Raw genomic sequence first — 21,802 nt, forward strand, 5'->3', positions numbered from 1 at the left:
ATTTTGCTCCCCAAATAGCAAAACTTCTTTACTACTTTAAGTGTGTCGTTTCCTAATCTAATTGCCTCAGTATCACCCCCCTTAATTCGACTACATTCCATTATCCTCGTTTTGCTTTTGTTGATGTTCATCTTACATCCTCCTTTCAAGGCACTGTCCATTCCATTCAACTGCTCTTCCAAGTCCTTTGCTGTATCTGACAGAATTACAATGTCATCGGCGAACCTCAAAGTTTTTCCAGAATGAGATTATTACTCTGCAGCGGAGTGTGCGCTGATATGAAACTTCCTGGCAGATTAAAACTGTGTGCCCGACAGAGACTCGAACACGGGACCTTTGCCTTTCGCGGGCAAGCGCTCTACCAACTGAGCTACCGAAGCACGACTCACGCCCGGTACTCACAGCTATACTTCTGCCAGTACCTCGTCTCCTACCTTCCAAACTTTACGGAAGCTCTCCTGCGAACCTTGCGGAACTAGCACTCCTGAAAGAAAGGATATGCGGAGACATGGCTTAGCTTCAGCCTGGAGAATGTTTTCAGAATGAGATTTTCACTCTGCAGCGGAGTGTGCGCTGATATGAAACTTCCTGGCAGATTAAAACTGTGTGCCTGACCGAGACTCGAACTCGGGACCTTTGCCTTTCGCGGGCAAGTGCTCTACCAACTGAGCTACCGAAGCACGACTCACGCCCGGTACTCACAGCTTTACTTCTGCCAGTACCTAGTCTCCTACCTTCCAAACTTTACAGAAGCTCTCCTGCGAACCTTGCAGAACTAGCACTCCTGAAAGAAAGGATATGCGTTGTGTTGTGTTCACCAAAGTCAGGTGCCCAGTATGAAGGTAACAGGAAGCGAACCCCCTGCCACAGACATCCGTAGTTGCATGAAAGTGGCCTGGTTGCGAGCTAGCTACAAACCCTTCACGGCGCAATAAATCTAAAACACAGTCACTTGATAGCACATGAGAAGGAATAACAATCACTTATTGTAATAATGTACATGTACATATACTCGCCTTGCAGAGGACGCATGATACTGACGTAGTGTTCTACACCTAAGCTAACTTATCGTAGCTGATGATGACTAACTAATGTAACTGAAGTTCAGTGTGGACGGAATTTAAGTTCAGTCTCTCGATAGATAAACATTTCGACAATCACTTTTACTTACATTCAACAGAGGGCGTAAATTGTCCGACGACTAGAACGGTCGGCACTGTAGGCAAGTTGTTGGTAGCTGCAGAAATAAAGAACTGCTGGATTTCGGCGATAACTGCTGGAAAGGGGCAATGGCTGCTGGAGATGGTTGATGTCTGTCCGAGCGTCATCGTGCGGTCGCTTGGATCGTAATGCCCGCTAATGAATGTCGTCTCTTGAACTGTTTATCTAATGCCGAAAAATAGTTTGGGGTTTCAGCGCTCTCTGCAGTGGCACACGTTGTTGGCTGAAGGCCTGTTTGAATGCCTCGTATGGAAGCATAAAATACTTCTTGGTATGATCATCATTAAGGAAGCGACACACCATACTGCTTACATCGCCACGCTGAGACCGATATTTACTTTGCGCTCTCTGATGCTTGTGCCGTGTACCGCGGCTGGCGGAGGAATAGCATTATGGCAATGACTCTACACAGTGAATGAATTACACAGTGTAATGGTGCCCAAAGGCCAATAAGATTAAAAAATCTGTCACTTATCTAGCATACTTAGGTGCACAACTCCGGCACACACACACACACACACACACACACACACACACACACAGAGAGAGAGAGAGAGAGAGAGAGAGAGAGAGAGAGAGGGAGAGAGAGAGAAAGAGAAGTCGCGTGATCTCATTGACAAGAAATTATTCTTGTCTGATATGGCGCATTAATGCGAGACTCTTTTAGAGCTTGCCGAGGTACATCAAAATGGATCAAATCAGTGGCAGTCAACGAGCATTTTTCTATGAAAATGTTCTTGCACTCTTCTGGAAAATATCGTGTATAGTGTCTCACAAAAAAGAAACAAGACGATCGCTGCAGTCAGTCAAAGGTTGTCAACTAGCAAAGCTAAAAACATTTCTGTAGTTCACTTTCCGTGAGGCTACTCAAGAATTCCGTCTTTCTTGCGACTAGACGAAGTCCAACAACACACCTCTAAAAAACTGTCATCCACTGACTTAATCGATTTTGATATAAATTATTACACAGTATCCACACAATACCGTGTCGGTAAACAGTCGTACACTAGTGCGTCGAGACAAATATTTTATTGTCATCCAAGCTGATTTGTTTCTGTTTTGCGTAACCTCGTACGCATACATCAGCAGTCCCCAAATCAAAGCGCAATACATGGTCAACGCTATACATCTACATCCATACTCCGAAAGCCACCTGACGGTGTGTGGCGGAGGGTCTGAATCATTTCCTCCATTCCTATTCCTATAGCGTATGCTAAAAAGGAAGAAAGACTGCCAGTATCCATTTATAAAATCTGTAATTTATCTATTTTCACTAATATAATGAGACATTGGTAGAAATAATATTGCTTACTTTCCTTGGAATCTTGGCCCCGTCCGAATTTTCCGAGGCAAAGCCCTCTGCGACGCGCAACATCTTTCCTTCAATCCACTTACGAGCAACCCACTAAACGACGACAGATTAGAATCTTCCATGCTTTTGATCGGGATTTATTCTGTTTAGGCGAAGTGTGTGACATACATGAAAGAAAACTCGAAAGCACACACGTCGTTGTTTTCTACTATCTTTCTTCTCATTTAGACTGTTGGTGTACCGTATACAAATGTTGACACAGCGCTTCATGTGAGAAGTGACAGTCGTCTTGAACTTTCTATCCATTGTGTACTTCCATTGCTTATTCTGTGGAGCACCAGTTGTACTGAAATCCGTGTGGTTTAACAGCTTTGAAAATAATTTGTTATATTTGTATGGTTTCCCCAGCTAAATAAACAAGAAGAAACTGGTAGATGCAGTGTACCGTTCACTTCAAAATAACAGACTGTGGAATTCTATTATTTGGTTCTGAATAAAGGGTTTTCTACATATGTGCCATACAAGAGACCCCTACAGCCTGGTCACACTTCGCTTCGAGACTGCTGATCAAAGCAAATGGGACAAGGACAAAACTATGAAACACAAAAGCTAAATAATAACAGGAGATGTACAGGAAGCAAAGACGAAAAATTCGCTAGAGACGTGGCACGAACTCAGACTGGTGACGGGTGGGGAAGGAAATCATCCATGTCCTATGTTAAAGATCCCATCCAGGCAATTTAATCAAAGAAAACTGACGAATGTGTGCTGTATGTAACAGGCATAATATCCCATGAAAGGCAAGCTACAAGACCAATTATTTTCGATTGTGTAGGGGTTGTGTAGCGATGTAGTCAGTAGTTTAACAGTCTTCCATTGGTGCTTTTATTATTCTCCACAGAGGACATAAAACCAAGGAATTGGTTGAGAGTTTATGAGACCCACTGCAATGTGGTTCCAAATGATGTTCCTTATGTACTACGCCATCATCCAACATGAAAATTGACAATGACAATTCAGTACTGTCGTAATTTTGCCAACATGTGGTTAGATTTTATTAGGTACCCCATCCCACACAGAAACCTGGCTTGTACAGTATATAGCTTCTGTGGGCAGTATATTGCCTCCCCGAATATCAAGCACGCAACCAAATGTTGCTTTCCGTGACTTATATTTCAGAATTTTTGCGCAAACAGTTCACAACTAATAAGCTTGAATTTTAATTCATCTACATCATACTCCTCAAACTACCTAATGCAGTGTGACGGAGTGTACTTTCGGTACCACTATCTGATCCCTCCAGAGGGAGGGGGTGGGGGGGAAGAAATATTATGTCCTACTCCTCCTGAAAAGTGTTGTCTCGAAATTTCAGTAGTAAATCTCTCAGTGATGCACAACGCCTCTCTTGTAACGTCTGCCAGTGGAGTTTGTTTAGCATCTCCGTAATGCTCTCTCGCCAACTAAACCTGTGACGAAACGCGCCGCTCTTCGTTGGATCTTCTCTATCTCCTCTGTCAGTCCTGTCTGATAGGGATACCAGATAGATGAACGATACTCAAGAATCTGGCGAACAAGCGCCTTATAAGCCAGTTCTTTCGTGGATAAGTTACATTCTTCTGATGATTCTGAGTCTTGTATCTGCTTTTCCCACTATCTGTTTTATATGGTCATTTCACTTATGGTCTCTCTGGATAATTACGCCTAGATATTTTACGGCAGACGCTGTCTCCAGTTGTCTATCAATAGTGTAGCTGTACAGTAGTGGATTTCTTTTCCTATGAATGCGCAATATGTTACATTTATTTACTTTCAGGGTCAACTGCCAGAGCCTGCACCATTCACCAATTCTCTGCAGGTCGTTCTGTAAATTCGTACTATCTTCTGGCGTTGCTACTTTGGTATGGACAACTTCATCATCTGCGAAAACCTGTCGATTTAGTTCCGTTAAGAGCGACGTGTTGACTTCTATTTGTAAGGAAGTCCTGAATCCAATCGCAGGTTTGCTCCTATACTCAGTAAGCTCGTATTTTTTTCATTAAACGGCAATGCGTGACGGTGTCAAATGTCTTACTGACATCGAGGAACACGGCATCAACCTGAGCGCCGTTGTTCACTGCGCTGTGGATCTCATGGAGGAACAGAGCGAGCTGAGTTTCGCAGGATTTCTGTTTGCGGAAGTCATGTTGATTTTTATAGAGGAGATGTTCATTTTCCAAGAACGTCATAATTTTTCAGCATAAAACATGTTCCATAATTCTACAACAGTTGACAACGATTTAGGTCTATAATTGTGTGGAACTGTCTTACGGCCCTTCTTAAAAACGGGAATGACCTTCGCTTTTTTAAAATCGTTAGGTACCTTTCGTTGCTCAAGTGACCTGCGATAAATTACTGCTAGAAAGGGAGCAAGTACTTTCACATAATCTTTTCAGAATCTTATAGGTATCTCAGTCTGGTCCTGAAGCCCTTCGGCAACTTAGCGATTGCAGCTGCTTTTCAGTTCCGCGATCGGTTATCTCAATATCTGCCATTTCGATGTTCGTACGACGATTGAAAGGAGGGAAATGTTCCGATCTTCCGCGGTGAAGCAACTTCGGAAGACCGAATTCAGTATTTCGGCCTTCTCTTTGTTATCGTCCGTTTCAGTGCCGGTGCTGTCGCTGAGAGAATGAATATATGATTTTGACCCAATTACTGATTCTACATACCACCAAAATCTCTTAGGATTTTCACTCAGGTCGGTTGACAACGTCTTACTTGCAAAATCATTAAGCGCTTCTCTCGTTGCTCTTCTTAGGCTCATTTTCACTTTTTTTTATCTTTTGTTTGTCAGCTAGGTTTTTACTTCTCTTGAATCTGAGATGAAGTGCCCTTTGTATACGTGGCGCTTTTCTAACACGACTATTAAACCATGGTGGATCTTTCCCATCCCTTAAAGCCTTACTCGGAACATACTTGTCTAGGGCATATTGAACGATGCCTTTGAATTTTTTACATTTGTTCTCCACATCTTCGTCTTCATCACCGAATATTTTGTGCTGACTGCCGAGATATTCTGAAATTTGTATCCTGTCACGCTTGCTATATATCTTCCTACCACCCTTAACATTTCTTGTAGGACCCGTCGTCACAGATGCTGTCACAGCCTTATGAACACATACTTTCCTCTACATGAACTGATTCGATAACTTAAGGTCTGTTGGTTGCCAGGAGGCCTAAGATGTTACCCTCACGAGTTGGTTCTCTAGCTATCTGCTTAAGATAATTTTCAGACAAGACATCCAGAACAATGCTACACGATTGCCTCTCACTGGCACCAGATTTAATGGCATAACACTCCTAATCTACACCTGGTAAATTGAAGTCCCCCTATTACAACTGCATGATCGGGAAAATTACTAATCAAGATATTTTGCAGATTCTGTCTGAAGTGCTCTACAACTACAGGTCCTGACCCAGATGGGCTATAAAAGCATCCGATCACCATTTTTACCGTTTTTTGATACTCAGTTTCACCTAGATTAATTCACATTTGGGATCCGTGATAACCTCGCTCGACTTTATCAAATTTTTTACTGCAATAAACACACCGCCACCATTGACGACTAACTTATCCTTACGATAAATATTCCAATCTGAGTTTAGGATTTCGTTTTAACTGGTTTCAGCCAGCTTGCTGTTCCGAATACTATCTGTGCATTATAACCTTCAGTAAGCGATACTAATTTTGGGACCTTTCCTTGGATGCTCCTGCAGTTTACTAAAATCATATTTATCTTTTCTATATCTGATCTGCGAGGACCAAGATTCTCTGAGGTCGCAGTGGCTGATTTAATAGGCAAATCGTCTTTGATCCCAAGGGAGGGGTTCTCTAACCTAAAAAAGCCCCATGGGCACGCCACACACACTCCGCTACCTTGGTAGCCGCTTCCTGTGTGTAGCGCACGCCTGACCTATAAGGGGAACCCTACAATTCTACACCCGATAGCGGACGTCGAGAAATTCGCATCCGATACCGTCAGAGTGTCGTTTGAGCCTCTGGTTTAGACTTTCCACTCTCCCTCAAACCTACTCTGGGTTCGATGCTACAAATAGACAGCTTAGACTGCACCCCATGTGCGTTGCTAGTTGCCTTCACCAAATCAGCCAGCCGCCGAAAGGAGCAGAGGATGGCCTCAGAACCCAAGCGGCAGGCGTCATTGGTGTCGAAATGTGCCACCACAAGCAGCCGGTTGCACCCAGTGCGCTCGATAGCCCTCGGCAGGGCCTTCTCCACATCGTGGATGAGACCTTCCGGAAAACATATCGAATGCACACTGCAATTCTTTCCCGCCTTCCCTGCTATCTCCCTGAGAGGCTCCATCATCCGCCTAACATTGGAGCTCCCAGTGACTAGCATACCCACCCTCTGTACTTCTCCGGAGTCAACAGGAAAATCGACCGCTGCCCCAACAGGAGAGGCATCCCGTGCTGGTTCAGTTATCATCAACACTGGCTTACACCTTGCATCTGTTGCTAAGACGCACGGCCTGCTCCCTCTTTCGCCTTCAGCCCAATGACATGCGAACCCACCACTTTCTGCCGCCCACTCTGGAGTGAGGACGGACCGGTCAGATGCTGCGTATCAGAAGCCACAGCGACGTGCAGGTCAGCAGGGGTCTCCAGTGGCACCAAGAGTGTCGCAGGTCTCGTCACTGGAGCCCCGATGTCACCGCAACTTTGGGCATTAGCTGTAAGCTTGTCAACGGTAGCCAACGCAGCTTGCAGATGTTTACGGACGGCAGCCAACTCTCCTTGTGTCCGCTCACAAAAAGCACAGTCCCTAGCCATATAGTACTGTGAATAAAATAGATATAAGGTTTCAAATGGCACTACTGAGTTTGAAAATATACCAAGGGAGAATAAAGTAACACTAAAAGTTGCTGTGCAGATTTCTCACTGTATTCTGAGACCGCAAGCTATTGAACAGAAATAAATTTCTCTTCTGAAGTTGATGTACTTACGGATACCTGTTATTAGAAATCCTGTTTGTCGAAAACTTACTGCAAGAGATATGGTTCAAATGGCTCTGAGCACTATGGGACTTAACTTCTGAGGTCATCTGTCCCCTAGAACTTAGAACTACTTAAACCTAACTAACCTAAGGACATCACACACACCCATACCCGCGGCAGGATTCGAACCAGCTGTTTGTAATCGGTGTGGTGAAGTTTTGTAATTGTCATTTCGTTTTCATATAAAAGAAATGTCCATTTTTTACAAATAAGTTAAAATACTAACGCAGGCTAGATTCTAACCAGCGCTCTATCGTTATCACCTCTAAATATTCGACAGTCTACCGCTCTATCAAGCGAGCTGTCAACGACGTCCAAGGAAGTGGGTGAAATAATTTTTACTAAAAGTTTAATTTCGTCGAATGACGCTATCCTTCTTTGTACCAATGGGAAAGCGTATCTCGGAGGAAAATTAATGTTACTTCAGAGTGCAAGACATTTTTAATTAAATAAGGGAAATTCGACGTCGACGTGGTGGTATTTTTCCGGTACAGTGTAACCAATTTTTACGCACCTTCTCCTTCTCTGAAACACACAAGAACAATTTTTTCAAAAGTTTTTATGGATATATTTGTAGTGTGTGGTATTACACACCATTTATAATCCATTTTCCGAAACGTAAATTCCAAAACAAGACTTCGCTGCGAATTATCTTTATGACAGTAGGAGCAGTGAGCTAGCTAGTGACGTCACAGGCATCATGAGACTCGAATGGAGCGTTTTAGCGGGAGTTCAGATTGGAATTTCACTTACGTTTTTATAAAAGAATAATGAAATTCAAGAAGGAAAACAGCATGTTATGAGCATAAAATGACATTATTAACAATTTAAGACGATTTCGAGAAAGTCAAATACCCTATTGCCTTACCAGTTATATCATATAAGCAAGTTGCGTGTTGTGGTTTCAAATTCTGATCCAGTAGGCAGTTTCATTCTGTTATGGAAGTTGCAGTGATTATTCACACATGTTATTCCGTTGAAAAATGTAAGTCAATCTTTTCCCCAGAGTATTTCACTGAATCATGGTAGCGTGGTTTAGAGGTTTTAATGACAGCTGCACTGGCAGACTAAACTATGGAAATTCAGTTCCTCCTGTTATGCACACAACTGTTCTTTTTTTTTAATGCGCAAAAGTGTTTCAGTGTCTCGTTACCATTATCTACACTTTTATTCAGTTCTTACTTTCTAGAACGTTAGGTTCCTTTTGTTCTATCTGTTCTCATCTGCTGAACAAACTGCACACAAGAACACAGAACGTGTTTTTGATTAATCGCACTCCCAAGTTACAATTCTAACTTCACAGATAACAGTGTTTATGTTGCTGCTGTAGAGGCATACAAAAATAGTATACTGTATACGTGAGGTGAGAGCACATACCACGAATATAAAGCTGACAGCTATGCTATAATAATGTAAGTAGTTTGGCCGGCCGGAGTGGCCGAGCGGTTCTAGGCGCTACAGTCTGGAACCGCGCGACCGCTACGGTCGCAGGTTCGAATCTAGCCTTTGGGCATGGATGTGTGTGATGTCCTTAGGTTAGTTAGGTTTAAGTAGTTCTAAGTTCTAGGGGACTGATGACCTAAGAAGTTAAGTCCCATAGTGCTCAGAGCCATTTGAACCATTTTTTGTAAGTAGTTTCTTCTGAATCTAACATTTTACAACATAAAAACTGAAGAAAAGTAGCCATTCATGATGGCACAAAGCTGTTTAAACGTGTTTATCGATGAAAAGGTACAGCTGTTCGCATAATAAATGGATCACGTTCCCTGAAAAGTACAGCTGTTCGCATAATAAGAGGATCACGTTCCCACGATTTAATTTAATCGTTTTTACTCTGCTGTGTCACATTACCTAATTTTCTGTGTTCATATTAATTACTTTTTATCTTCTGTAGTTTCAGCAGCGCATTGTTTGGTTACCTCGTACAGTTCCCGCAACGTTTGCTGCTATATATAAAGCACCATTTTGAATTTTATAAAGCTATACCTGTTACTGAGTAATCTCTTTTCTGCCGGGCGGGGTAGCCGCGCTGTCTGGGGCGCCTTGTCACGGTCTGTGCGGCTCCCCCCGTCGGAGGTTCGAGTCCTCCCTCTGGCATGGGAGTGTGTGTTGTCCGTAGCTTAAGTTAGTTTAAGTTAGATTAAGTAGTGTGTAGGCTTAGGGACCGATGACCTCAGTAGTTTGATCCCATAAGACCTTACCACAAATTCCCATTTAATCTCTTTCCAACAGGCTCTTAGAGGACGGTGAGAGCACTGGCAAGAACAGCACGGACTACGACTGGGAAACGTACCAGGACCTGCCTGAGGTGAGAACTCCCGCTCTCTACCACGTCATGACTTATTTTTAATAGTTACGGTAGCACTTTTTATACAAGACACAATAAAAAAATGGTTCAAATGGCTCTGAGCACTATGGGACTTAACATCTCAGGTCATCAGTCCCCTAGAACGTAGAACTACTTAAACCTAACTAACCTAAGGACATCACACACATCAATGCCCGAGGCAGGATTCGAACCTGCGACCGTAGCAGTCGCGGTTCCGGACTGAAGCGCCTAGAACCGCTCGGCCACACCGGCCGGCCAAGACACAATTTCAAAACCTCATTGTTGATGCAAGTTGAATATTTTCTTTTGTTGGTGAAGACAATTCTATTCAATACTTATTACTTGGGAAAACTGAAACTTATCAATTTTCTGTCTTATGTCATAAACAGCTGTGAAGCAAGTTTATCTCACAAGGCGTTTCTAATGTGAACATAGCCAGGCAGCTGTTATATCAGACAGTAGCAGCAAGAATGCCCTTGTAAATGTTTATTCCTTAGAGATTTTCAATTAGAATGACACTAAAAAGTAAGTAAGTAACATTAAACGTAAATGGGCGTTATTAGATGAAGATGTTAACAGTTCTAAGATTTCAGTTATTTGTTCGTTTTAACTGGGCAAAAATTTGTATTCAATACAATTAAAACCAATTTTAGGAAGTATTACGAGTCTTGATTGGACTATATAAATGATGTTTTACACACTCTTGAACACATGCTGGAAGAAAGTTGAAAACAATTTTGTAAACGTTGTATATACCCAGTATACTCTAACCCATGAATTACCATTAAGTCCGTCTCCATATCTGGTCAGGGCGGCAGAATGCAATAGGAGGAGCACGGGTACGATTTCCGATCGTGACGGACTTTTTTTCCGCTCAGGAACTAAGTGTTATGTTACCTTCATCATCACTTAATCCTTATCGACACGTAAGTCGCCGGAGTGCCATCAACTAAGAAAATCTTGCACAAGCTATCGATCTAACCGACGGGAGGCCCTAGCCACATGCACATTTTCATTCACATTAGAGAAAAATCACAAAAACAACTATAAATCGTGAAAACAAGGAACGTTGAGGACGAAATAAATACTATAAAAAACTTATAGAATTTTACCTGACTTGATAGCCAGGTGAACATTGGGCATTTTGATATCAGGCCTGTAGGACTGAGGGAAGACAATCAAAGACAACCAAGTCGTTCCAGCAGCGTCGAGGTTCCATTTATTGAATGTACTGCGACAATGGACCATTGGGATCATTGTCAGAGATAAAATGAGCCTACCCTAGAGATAGCAAGGCAGTCAAATGTCCATAATTTTGTTGTTCGCCGACAGAAGTTTATATTTCAAATACTAGGTTCAGTATTCAAAAAACTCTACCACGGATTTTTAAGAATTGCAGCTCATGTATATTACTGATATTTGCTGTCGTGCAGACCTAGGTACGTCACAGAGAGGTTTGCCATTAAAAACCTAAGGTAGGTTTTCAGTAACATCAGCAGTTGTTTTTACAACATTATCTGCAATTATTTGGTGAAATGTGCGATGCGTCGCCTTGGCCTCTCATGGTACATACTTATCTCACTGAGATCACAGACAATTTCGTTAAAACCATCACACATTGCTACATGTGCCTCCAGGGAAATTACACAGGGTAATCATAGAATTTTAATTCACACTCGAGAAAACGAAGCTGCTGCCATGAACGCTGATGATGTTTGGGTGTCTTCTCTACAAATTCACCTTTCAGTGTGACATTTTTGCAGTGATGAATGACCTGCCCGACACTGTGGTATAGACTACATTTTGGCTGTTCAGAATATGTCCCACCTCGAAAATCACTTCATCATTCCGGAAATGACTGCCACACAATGTGTAACAGGTAAAGTGGTCGGGGAGATGAACAGTGCAGTGAGTTGTATACAACAGAGGGTGGTTGGTCTCAAAAAAATTCATTTTTCAGTTCCTTTTCTTTTGTTTTTCCCAATCCAAACTTCAGTAACAAGACTTGAGATTTGACGCCAGTCTGGAACAACCAACGTCTGTGCAGTGAGGTAGGCGCCTTACACTGACAAGAGAAAGTCGTGGGATAGCGATTTGCCCACATACGGATGGGGGTAACACACGTACACAAGATATAAAAGGGTACTGCATTGGCGGAGCTGTCAGTTGTGCTCATCTGATTCATGTGAAAAGGTTTCCGACTTGATAGAAACCACACGACGGGAATTAACAGACTCAGAACACAAAATGGTAGTTAAGAGCTGGACGCATGGTGCATACTACTTTGTAAATCGTTAGGGAATTCAATATTCCGAGAGCCCCAGTGTCAAGAGGTGCCAAGAATACCAAATTTCAGACATTACCTGTCACCACGCACAACGCAGTGGGCGACGACCTTCACTTAACATCCGACAGCAGTGGCGTTTCCGTAGAGCCGTCAGTGCTAGCAGGCAAGCAACACTGCTTGAAATAACCGCAGAAACCAGCCGTGGGACCCACGACAAACATACCCGTTAGGACAGTGCGGCGACACGTAGCGCTAATGGTTTGTGACATTAGACGACCGAGGCGAGTGCCTTTGCTGAATGTAGATCGCCTGCAGCGCATCTCCTGGGATCGTCGTCATATCGGCTGGACCCTAAATGACTGTAAAACCGTGGCCTGGTCAGTTGAGAGTCCCGATTTACGTTGGAAGTGCTGATGGTAGGGTTCGAGTGTGTGCAGGTGTCATGAAGCTACCGTCTCAAGTTGTCAACAAGGTTTCATAATGGTGTGGGCAGTGTTTACATGGAATAGACTGGGTCCTCTGGTCCAACTGAATTGATCGTTGACTGGGAATGGTTATGTTCGGCTACTTGCAGACCGTCTGCAGCCATTCATGGATTTCATGTTCCCAAACAACGACGGAATTTTTATGAACGACACTGTGCTTTGTCACTGGGCCACAGGCGTTCTCGATTGGTTTGAAGATCGAGCGAATGATTTGGACGCCCATCGAACATTTATGGGACATGATCGAGAGGTCGGTTAGTGCACAAAACCCTGCACCGGTAACACTTTCACGATCATGCACGACTGTAGGGGCAATATGGCTCAATATTTCTGTTGTTGACTTCCAGCGACTTGTTGAGACCATTTCACGTCGCGTTTCTGCACTGCGCCAGGCGAAAGGAGATCCGACACGATATTAGGAGTTATCCCATGACTTTTGTCATGTGAGAATCTGCCATCTGTACCCTCGCGGCGTCTGCAGCAATAACGAAGCGCACCTCTCAGTTGCTGAGTGAATACGAAAAATGAGAAGTGGAAGCTCTGAAAGCGACATCTGTATTACCAAGGTGATCTCACTTCAACAAACGCCACTGTCTAAGAACTGTCAAAAACACCAAATAAAATCGTCTCAATGAGCAACATTCTAAAGTTGAAGAAAAATGTACCGAATAATCATTCGATAAAGACTTCAGAGTTTCGGCCTCATAAAAAGTGAAATGCAAAGACATCACGCATTATGATTAAGACACCAAATTGTCAAAAGAGTTACATACGTAATAGACACTTCCAAGTACCCAACTCGCACTAAAATTCGCTACATATTAGCAAACATAAGCGGCTGCTTTTCAAGTTGTACCTAAGCTACTGAAGCTAAAAAGCTTACTTAACGGCACTTACAACTATGCCAGTAGGCATTTATCATAATACTCAACTATCGGGTGGTAACGTTCTTATGGTAACTGGCTCTAGCCGTAGCTTCATTTAAGCTTTCAGTTTACAGCAGAGACTTAACCCCGAGGTATTACTTTTGACTTTATACTTTAAGGATGTGAAGCGAAGGAATTGTTTTGAGATTACTTGAGATCGCCGTGATTACACGAAAAGTCAATTGATACCTAAATTCAGGCATAAACAAAAGAACTTTGCCTTTCATGTGATTTCAACACTTCGAATCTTTATACGCTTGATCCAAATACGGAAAACTACTTTCCAGATAATATGAATTATCACTACTATGAATTTATTTACCCTGCATTATAGAATAACTAAGTAATGGGGTGAAAGATGCACTTTGTGACCCTCCTAGAAGTTCGGTGGTTTCACAAGGAATAGCCCATCTTAGTAGTATGTTGTGGTAGCACAAATGCCTCTATTACCCAATATTGTGCATGTGGAGCTGTAGTTGACAGTACTGAAATTCCCTGGGCTGATGTGGAATAAGGTAGCTGAAGCGAATCTGCGTGTCGGTGAGGAATCAGATCAACCTCGTGTTGGCAGCTGAACGCGTGGATAGACGCGGCCGTGGCCCGACACCCTGAGGTGGCGTCGATCCTCGTGGCGGGCAGCTCCTTCGAGGGGCGGCCGCTCAAGGGCGTCCGGATCTGCCACGGGCCTGGCAGACCCGTCGTCTTCGTTGAGGCCGGTGTGTACCACTTAAGCTGTTGTTTTCTTCTGGTACACTTCATCCCTTTATATTTTCTTTTTATGTTCGTTGGTAGCATATCGATGATTTCCGTAAATATATATCAGTGGAGGCTCTTGAACAAAGAAGATGGTGGTGCACTTTGCTCACGAAGGAAAACATCAACAAAAGAGAGAAAATCAGTACACTGCTCATGTTTTTTTAATGCCTGTTATCAACAGACAGCTCGCTCGTGTCACTCCTGCATCTTCTCATAATAAAACCAAAAGGTGTACATAGAAAAAAGTATTACTTTTGCAGAATACAACGAATTAAAATCAGCTGCAGCTCTATGTACTCAAAAAGTGGTAGTTATGCCTTACTAACCTTTTTCAGCAGGAGTGATGTTAACACCGTTCGATTTTGTCTCTGAATTTGGATGTGGTGGTGCTCACTTGTACAGGAACTCTATTCTTCTTTCCATCATATTTGCAAATCTATCAATCACTCTTTGATTCAAGTCTGCAATTTCTGAAACGAGATCTCGTTCAATAGAGAGCATCGAGAGTGCCGACAGTCTTTCTTGGTCCATAGTAGTCCCTCAAGAAGGTTCTGACGCGTTTCAGCGAAGAAAAACAACGTTCTGCTTCTGATGTGGTCGTTGGCATTGAAATTATCGCTTTCAGGAGCTTCACAGATTCGCTCAGTGTATCACAAAGATTGTCTGTTATGTAATCCAGAAAGCTCAAAGCTCCACATATGCTTCTGAACTCCTCTCTTCTATAAATAATAGAGAGTTCTGTTCGCAGTTTCTTTCCTTCCAAAAGAGAGTATCATTCCATAGCACCTCTGAAAGAAGTTTCTGGAAAACTGGAAGAGTAAGTAGCGTATTTCTGTCGTAGAAAGAGAGAGGCTGCAAGTAGGTGTCCAGTGAACTTGACTCTTTCTTTTGCCTCGTAACTTATGACATCACATACTCCTTTTGCCTCCCGCAGTAGATTACACATCGCTGTTCCATCTTCAGTTTTCCCTCTTTCACGCTACTCGTGTAAACCTGTTGAATTTCCTGCACTAAAATTAATCAAGGAACTAAAAACACCAGGATTGGAAGATGATTCAGTCTCATCATGTCCTCTAAGGGTAAGTTCCAACGCACCACAGAAACGAATACAGTTAATAATTATATTCAATATGTACCTATTATCGGTAACTTTTTGGTTGTGTAATGCTACGGACCTTCTGTACCCACTGCCTACTTGGGTAGCTATATTTACATTGCCTAGACTTGCCGTATTCAAAACGTTATTTACATGGTCTGAAGAAAGTTCGTGTTTTCTAATTTTGCCATGGAGGTGTTGAATGTTTAGACCATGAAAGATCTCCTTCAAACAATAAACAAGGAAACCAAAATAAGGCATTTTTCATGTCACAACTACACAGCCATTCATGTCTGTTGTACAATTCAGAGTTAAATTTCCTATTGAATTGGCGACTTTTCGTTTTAACGGTCTGTGAAGTTGTTAAAGGAGGAGTCGGCCTACCTAGCCTCTTAATTTCTAATATTTCTTCAAACTTGCGTGAACTGAAGGGTTCAGAGAGCTATGAAATTACCTGATTCATTATTTCACATATTCACTTGTCACTTGAGCCTCAAAATTCAGGTGCTAGCACACGCTAAAATAACTAACACAGCGCACAGGAAATAGTTCACTCGCATCTACACCTGAACTGGTAAGGTGGCGCGAGAATCCCGCTTTGTTCGAAGATCCGATAGTTCCGTTTCCTTTCGGAAGAGTTTGGGCCCTCTTCCTACGGCTGGCAGGGTGGCCCGGGTGAGGTGTTTATACACACAAGGCCCGCATACTAGTACAGTGTTGCCTAGCGTTGCCTCCACAACCCGCACCCCCTCTGAGACACACAAGTCCGCGTTTGCAGCCACAGTGCAGCCCCCTGTCGCCGTCGGCACATTCCGTCCAACTCCACTGCGTTCGGCATTTGGAGCCCGGGCATTTCAAAAGAGATAAACGGCGCACTACTTCTCCACTAGTATAGAACGCTCAGAAGGCAAACACAGTTGAACAAATTTATTCCTTGGAGGTAGCGCAAACCTGCAAACCTATACAGGAGCCGCCCCTGATATATATATATATATATATATATATATATATATATATATATATATATATATATATATCACCCATACATGTTTCAGCACTTTTGTGCTATCATCAGTGGGTTCTATTTTTATTTTTAACTGTAAATTTGTTGTTAACATATTAACATTTTCGTCGTTTACAACATTATGTAAAAGTTGCATTTGTAACTTAATTGGCGAAAAGTAACATACCTTACATTATATTATTGTCCTCTTGTTTTGGTAGCTGTTATGCTACACACTATACAACATGTCATCTGCAAACAGCAAAACGTAATTTATTTTCTACAGTACAGTACAGGCAAGGAATATTGGTTACTGCAGTAACAGTGCCAATAGGAAAGTGTTTCATTCCGACAGTACCTTGGTGTTATAGGGCAGTAGTATGGCTCTTACTCAGCCCCGTACTAGAAAGTAGACAAACATATTCACACAGATACCTCATTTTGAAGACCCAGATGTGCAAGCCGAGTCGTTCAACGTTATGGTGATCGTCTTGTGGTGCAGTTCTTCTTGTTGTCTCCGTGCTTGCTAAGAAAATGGGATGAGAAGTTCCGCCTTATGCAAGACACCTTTTTCTTTTGTTTCACCCATACATGTTTCAGCACTTTTGTGCAAAACGTAATTTATTTTCTATTTGTTATGTATTTACGAACGGAAATGAGACTGTATCACGTTTTCTTTCTGTAACTTACAGTTTTGAAGTTGTGGTACGTTTTCCTGTTTTGTTGGCGAAGTAAATGGGCTTACTTCTTTGCCTGTGTTCGTGTGGTAACGCAGTTTTTCGATTACTCAAAACATAGGCGGAGTTTTCGCTGCCATTACGTGTTGTTGTGGCTGTGTTGCGTTCATTTGTTTCGTAGCGTGTTCTGCTGGCTGAGGCGCGCGAGTTTGAATTGTATTTGATGTTAGTTGTGTGTGGTTTATGTGGGTTTGCCTGTGTGTGATGAGTACTGGGGCAGAGAGAGAGAGAGAGAGAGAGAGAGAGAGAGAGAGAGAGAGTGTGTGTGTGTGTGTGTGTGAGTGTGTGTGTGTGTGTGTGTGTGTGTGTGTGTGAGAGAGAGAGAGAGAGAGAGAGAGAGAGAGAGAGAGAGACTGAAAGAAAGAAATAAAGATAGAAAGAAAAGAGAGAGGATTTGTGTGTGTGTGTGTTTCACTTGTATAGTTCTTCTATTATGGGGAAGAGAGTTTTGTTGCACAGTGATGTGTATTCATTGAGTACTTTCTTTTCTTGGGCTATTGATTTTTGGATGTGGTAATTTTCTTCTATAGTTAATTTTTGGTATAGGCTGCTGCTAGTTTTTAGGATGTGAAGGTCAGTTTCAATGTTTGTTGGGTGGTGGTTGTGTGCTACCAGGTGGTCTGCAAATGTTGAGTGTGTGCTATTGCTTTTCAGTGCTCTGAGGTGTTCATTATATCTGGTTCTGAAGGTCCTGCATGTTTGGCCCACATATACAGATTGACAGCAGTTGCAAGTAAGTTGGTAGATGCCAGACTGGCTGTATTTGTCAGTGTTTTGTTCAGCCTGTGAAGTAAATATCTGAAGCTGGCTTCTTTGTGGGTTATGGGGTGATTTGATTGGTTATGAATAATGGTGCTGGTGAGTGTGGGTTTTCGGTAGATTGTGAATTCATGTTTGTTGTTTCTCTTGTGTATAGTGGGATCTAAGAAATTAAGTTTTCCATCTGTTTGTGTTTCTATGGTGAATTGTATTTGTGGGTAGATGACATAATTTGCTTAATAGATGAACCACTGTCCCGCATAAAAGAACTTCATGATAACATAAACTCCATCCACCCACAAATACAATTCACCATAGAAACACAAACAGATGAAAAACTTAATTTCTTGTATCTCACTATACACAATAGAAACAACAAACATGAATTCACAATCTACCGAAAACCCACACTCACCAGCACCATTATTCATAACCAATCCAATCACCCCATAACCCACAAAGAAGCCAGCTTCAGATATTTACTTCACAGGCTGAACAAAATACCTATGAATAAGCATAACTACACACAAGAACTGAACACAATAAAACAAATTGCACACTAGAATGGATATGATGCAAAGAGAGTAGACAAAATAAACCACAAAATACAAAAACAAATAGCACATAACCATGAAACACACACACATACAAACACAACTCATCACAGAACAAATCGGCAGACTGTAAACAACAAATGGCACATAATGACTTACAACAACAAAGTCACACACAGGGTGGGTAATATACTAAAGAAACAAGGACTCAACATAGCATACAGAACCAACAACACAATACAGAGCAGACTTGGAAGAATTACCACCAACACTGACAAATACAGCCAGTCTGGCATCCACCAACTTACTTGCAACTGCTGTCAATCTGTATATGTGGGCCAAACATGCAGGACCTTCAGAACCAGATATAATGAACACCTCAGAGCACTGAAAAGCAATAGCACACACTCAACATTTGCAGACCACCTGGTAGCACACAACCACCACCCAACAAACATTGAAACTGACCTTCACATCCTAAAAACTAGCAGCAGCCTATACCAAAAATTAACTATAGAAGAAAACTACCACATCCAAAAATCAATAGCCCAAGGAAAGAAAGTACTCAATGAATACACATCACTGTGCAACAAAACTCTCTTCCCCATAATAGAAGAACTATACAAGTAAAACACACACACACACAAATCCTCTCTCTTTTCTTTCTATCTTTATTTCTTTCTTTCAGTCTCTCTCTCTCTCTCACACACACACACACACTCTCTCTCTCTCTCTCTCTCTCTCTCTCTCTCTCTCTCTCTCTGCCCCAGTACTCATCACACACAGGCAAACCCACATAAACCACACACAACTAACACCAAATACAATTCAAACTCGCGCGCCTCAGCCAGCAGAACACGCTACGAAACAAATGAACGCCACACAGCCACAACAACACGCAATGGCAGCGAAAACTCCGCCTATGTTTTGAATAATCGAAAAACTGCATTACCACACGAACACAGGCAAAGAAGTAAGCCCATTTACTTCGCCAACAAAACAGGAAAACGTACCACGACTTCAAAACTGTAAGTTACAGTAAGAAAACGTGATACAATCTCATTTCCGTTCGTAAATACATAACAAATAGAAAATAAATTACGTTTTGCTGTTTGCAGATGACATGTTGTATATTGTGTAGCATAACAGCTAGCAAAACAAGAGGACAATAATATAATGTAAGGTATGTTACTTTTCGCCAATTAAGTTATAAATGCAACTTTTACATAATGTTGTAAACGACGAAAATGGTAATATGTTAACAACAAATTTACAGTTAAAAATAAAAATAGAACCCACTGATGATAGCACAAAAGTGCTGAAACATGTATGGGTGAAACAAACGAGAAAAGGTGTCTTGCATAAGGCGGAACTTCTCATCCCATTATGGTGATCGTGAAAACAAAGGGCTGAAGTATTTGTTTTCTGGATGATTGTCTGTGTCGGGAGGTGGGGGGTTCCGTTATTTGTAGATGTAGTAGGCATTTAAGTGTTTATAATATCGGAAAGGAAAACACTACACGCTGATCAACACCAGTCCAAGCAACATTTCTGTTCAGCCTCCAAGAAATGTTTACTCACTTTTCAGTGATTTCTGCTTCTGCTTCTGCTTAACCTGTCAGAGGACGAACAATGATTCTCCACTTGATGAACTGCAGTGGAAACAGTCGCACTATTCGTTCTTGCAGGGTAGAACCAATATTTTTCCTGGTTTCAGGATAACTGAGTTATGGCAGGATAGATAGTTTTTTGAATGAACAGTTCGAAGTTCCAGCAGTTCGTTATGTTGCTACTTCTTTGATGTAAGACACCGCCATGCCCGTGCTAGTCTGAAGTTTGAATCTCGACATCCACACACAAACACAGTCGCTGCTAATAACCAGCTTATCGTATTTAACCGATCCTGTTACCGACAGGTTCACAAACGGATGTTGTTTTTGAATGATCACTCTGTATTATCCAAATGGGTTACTTCGAACTTTGAATTATCGGTCACGATTTATATGACATGCCACGCGAATTTTACTTGCTTCAGAAGTCACAGTTTACGCAGAAAAGCCAGATTTGTGGCACTACGCGGTCAAGTTTAACTAATGACTCCGCAAAATTGTTACGTCTACTCAGAGCTGCTCATACACACGTTCTATCGTCGTGTTGGATCAGATGCGAATCTCTCTAGACTCCACGAAGCAATTCTACAGCCCACAAAATACGCGCGTATCTTCTCTCTCCTTGTTAGCTGGGAAACCTGATAGCCAATGATATGTCAGTATTAAATGGCGCCATCTCCCGTCTTTTATTATGAGCCCATCACAACATAATATCTTTTTAGCACCGATTTCTTAGGTAAAAAAATTTAGAAAACGGAGCTTAGCGGAATTTCTTGGATTCCTACCAAAATGGACTGTTATACAATCACTTATAGAAAACAACATCAGGAATGTCAAAACAATCTCATCTGTATCTAACTGAATTATCGTAGTATGGGTTTTGTTTCCACAGTACTATGAACTGGCTAGTTACATTTTATAAAATTTCCCCAGTGCAAATGACTCACTCATACTATCTAGATACAGTTCTCACGCTACAAATACACCCCGCTAGTAAATAGATCAATATTCATTTATCATGTTACTTCGCATTTATCCCTTCGTTCACACCAATAACTAAACGTATTAAATTTGTAACAGAAGACAACATTTAGTTTGCAAAATGCGTTATTTTGAATGATTATGTCTTCATTGACTGTACTATACCTACCTCGTTTGGTCGCAGCTATTACTACTTGGAACTTGGAGGTTCTCTCGATCATAAGCGCACATCCGTTACGCTTTTTTAAAACAAATTTCTTTTAATTTTAGATGAAAATCAGTATACAAGGATTTATCTTTACCACATCGCAATGTTCTCCAAATGATAAAATACAGCAACAGCTTGATCCATTGTTAATTATTATCCAGATATGTGTTCATAAAAAAAATTATTTCCATTTGAATCTTATTCCAAAATCATTTCAATTAATTGTTCATGAGCAAATTCTGATTCCACCAGTCGTTGCCATGCAGCCCAGCGCAAGAGAGTTGGGACACCTGTGAGCAGAAGTCTAGAATCTTTCCTGAATGGACTGTTTGGATCCTTCCACTTTGCTCTTTCACCAGCATCAGCATGAATAAAGTGAATTGCTAATGTTGAACTCTTGAGTACCTTGTCGATAATAGTTCAGCTTCTACACAATCTGGACACCAGATCTATCCGCCACAATCCCTTGAGCCAGAAAACAAAA

The 21,802-nt window shown here is 41.9% G+C and overlaps 1 protein-coding gene across 1 annotated transcript in view; it reads left to right on the top strand.

The window, feature by feature from the left end:
• Positions 1–3,574: 3,574 nt before the first annotated feature.
• LOC126438721 (zinc carboxypeptidase A 1-like) overlaps positions 3,575–21,802 on the top strand; it is a 60,766-nt gene continuing 42,538 nt past the window's right edge. The window contains exons 1-3 of the mRNA XM_050090551.1: positions 3,575–3,579; positions 9,820–9,895; positions 14,186–14,330. Coding sequence (XP_049946508.1) covers positions 3,575–3,579; positions 9,820–9,895; positions 14,186–14,330 — 226 coding nt within the window. The remainder of the gene's footprint in view (positions 3,580–9,819; positions 9,896–14,185; positions 14,331–21,802) is intronic.

This window comes from Schistocerca serialis, chromosome 1 (genome assembly GCF_023864345.2).
Source record: "Schistocerca serialis cubense isolate TAMUIC-IGC-003099 chromosome 1, iqSchSeri2.2, whole genome shotgun sequence".
Taxonomy (NCBI): domain Eukaryota; kingdom Metazoa; phylum Arthropoda; class Insecta; order Orthoptera; family Acrididae; genus Schistocerca; species Schistocerca serialis.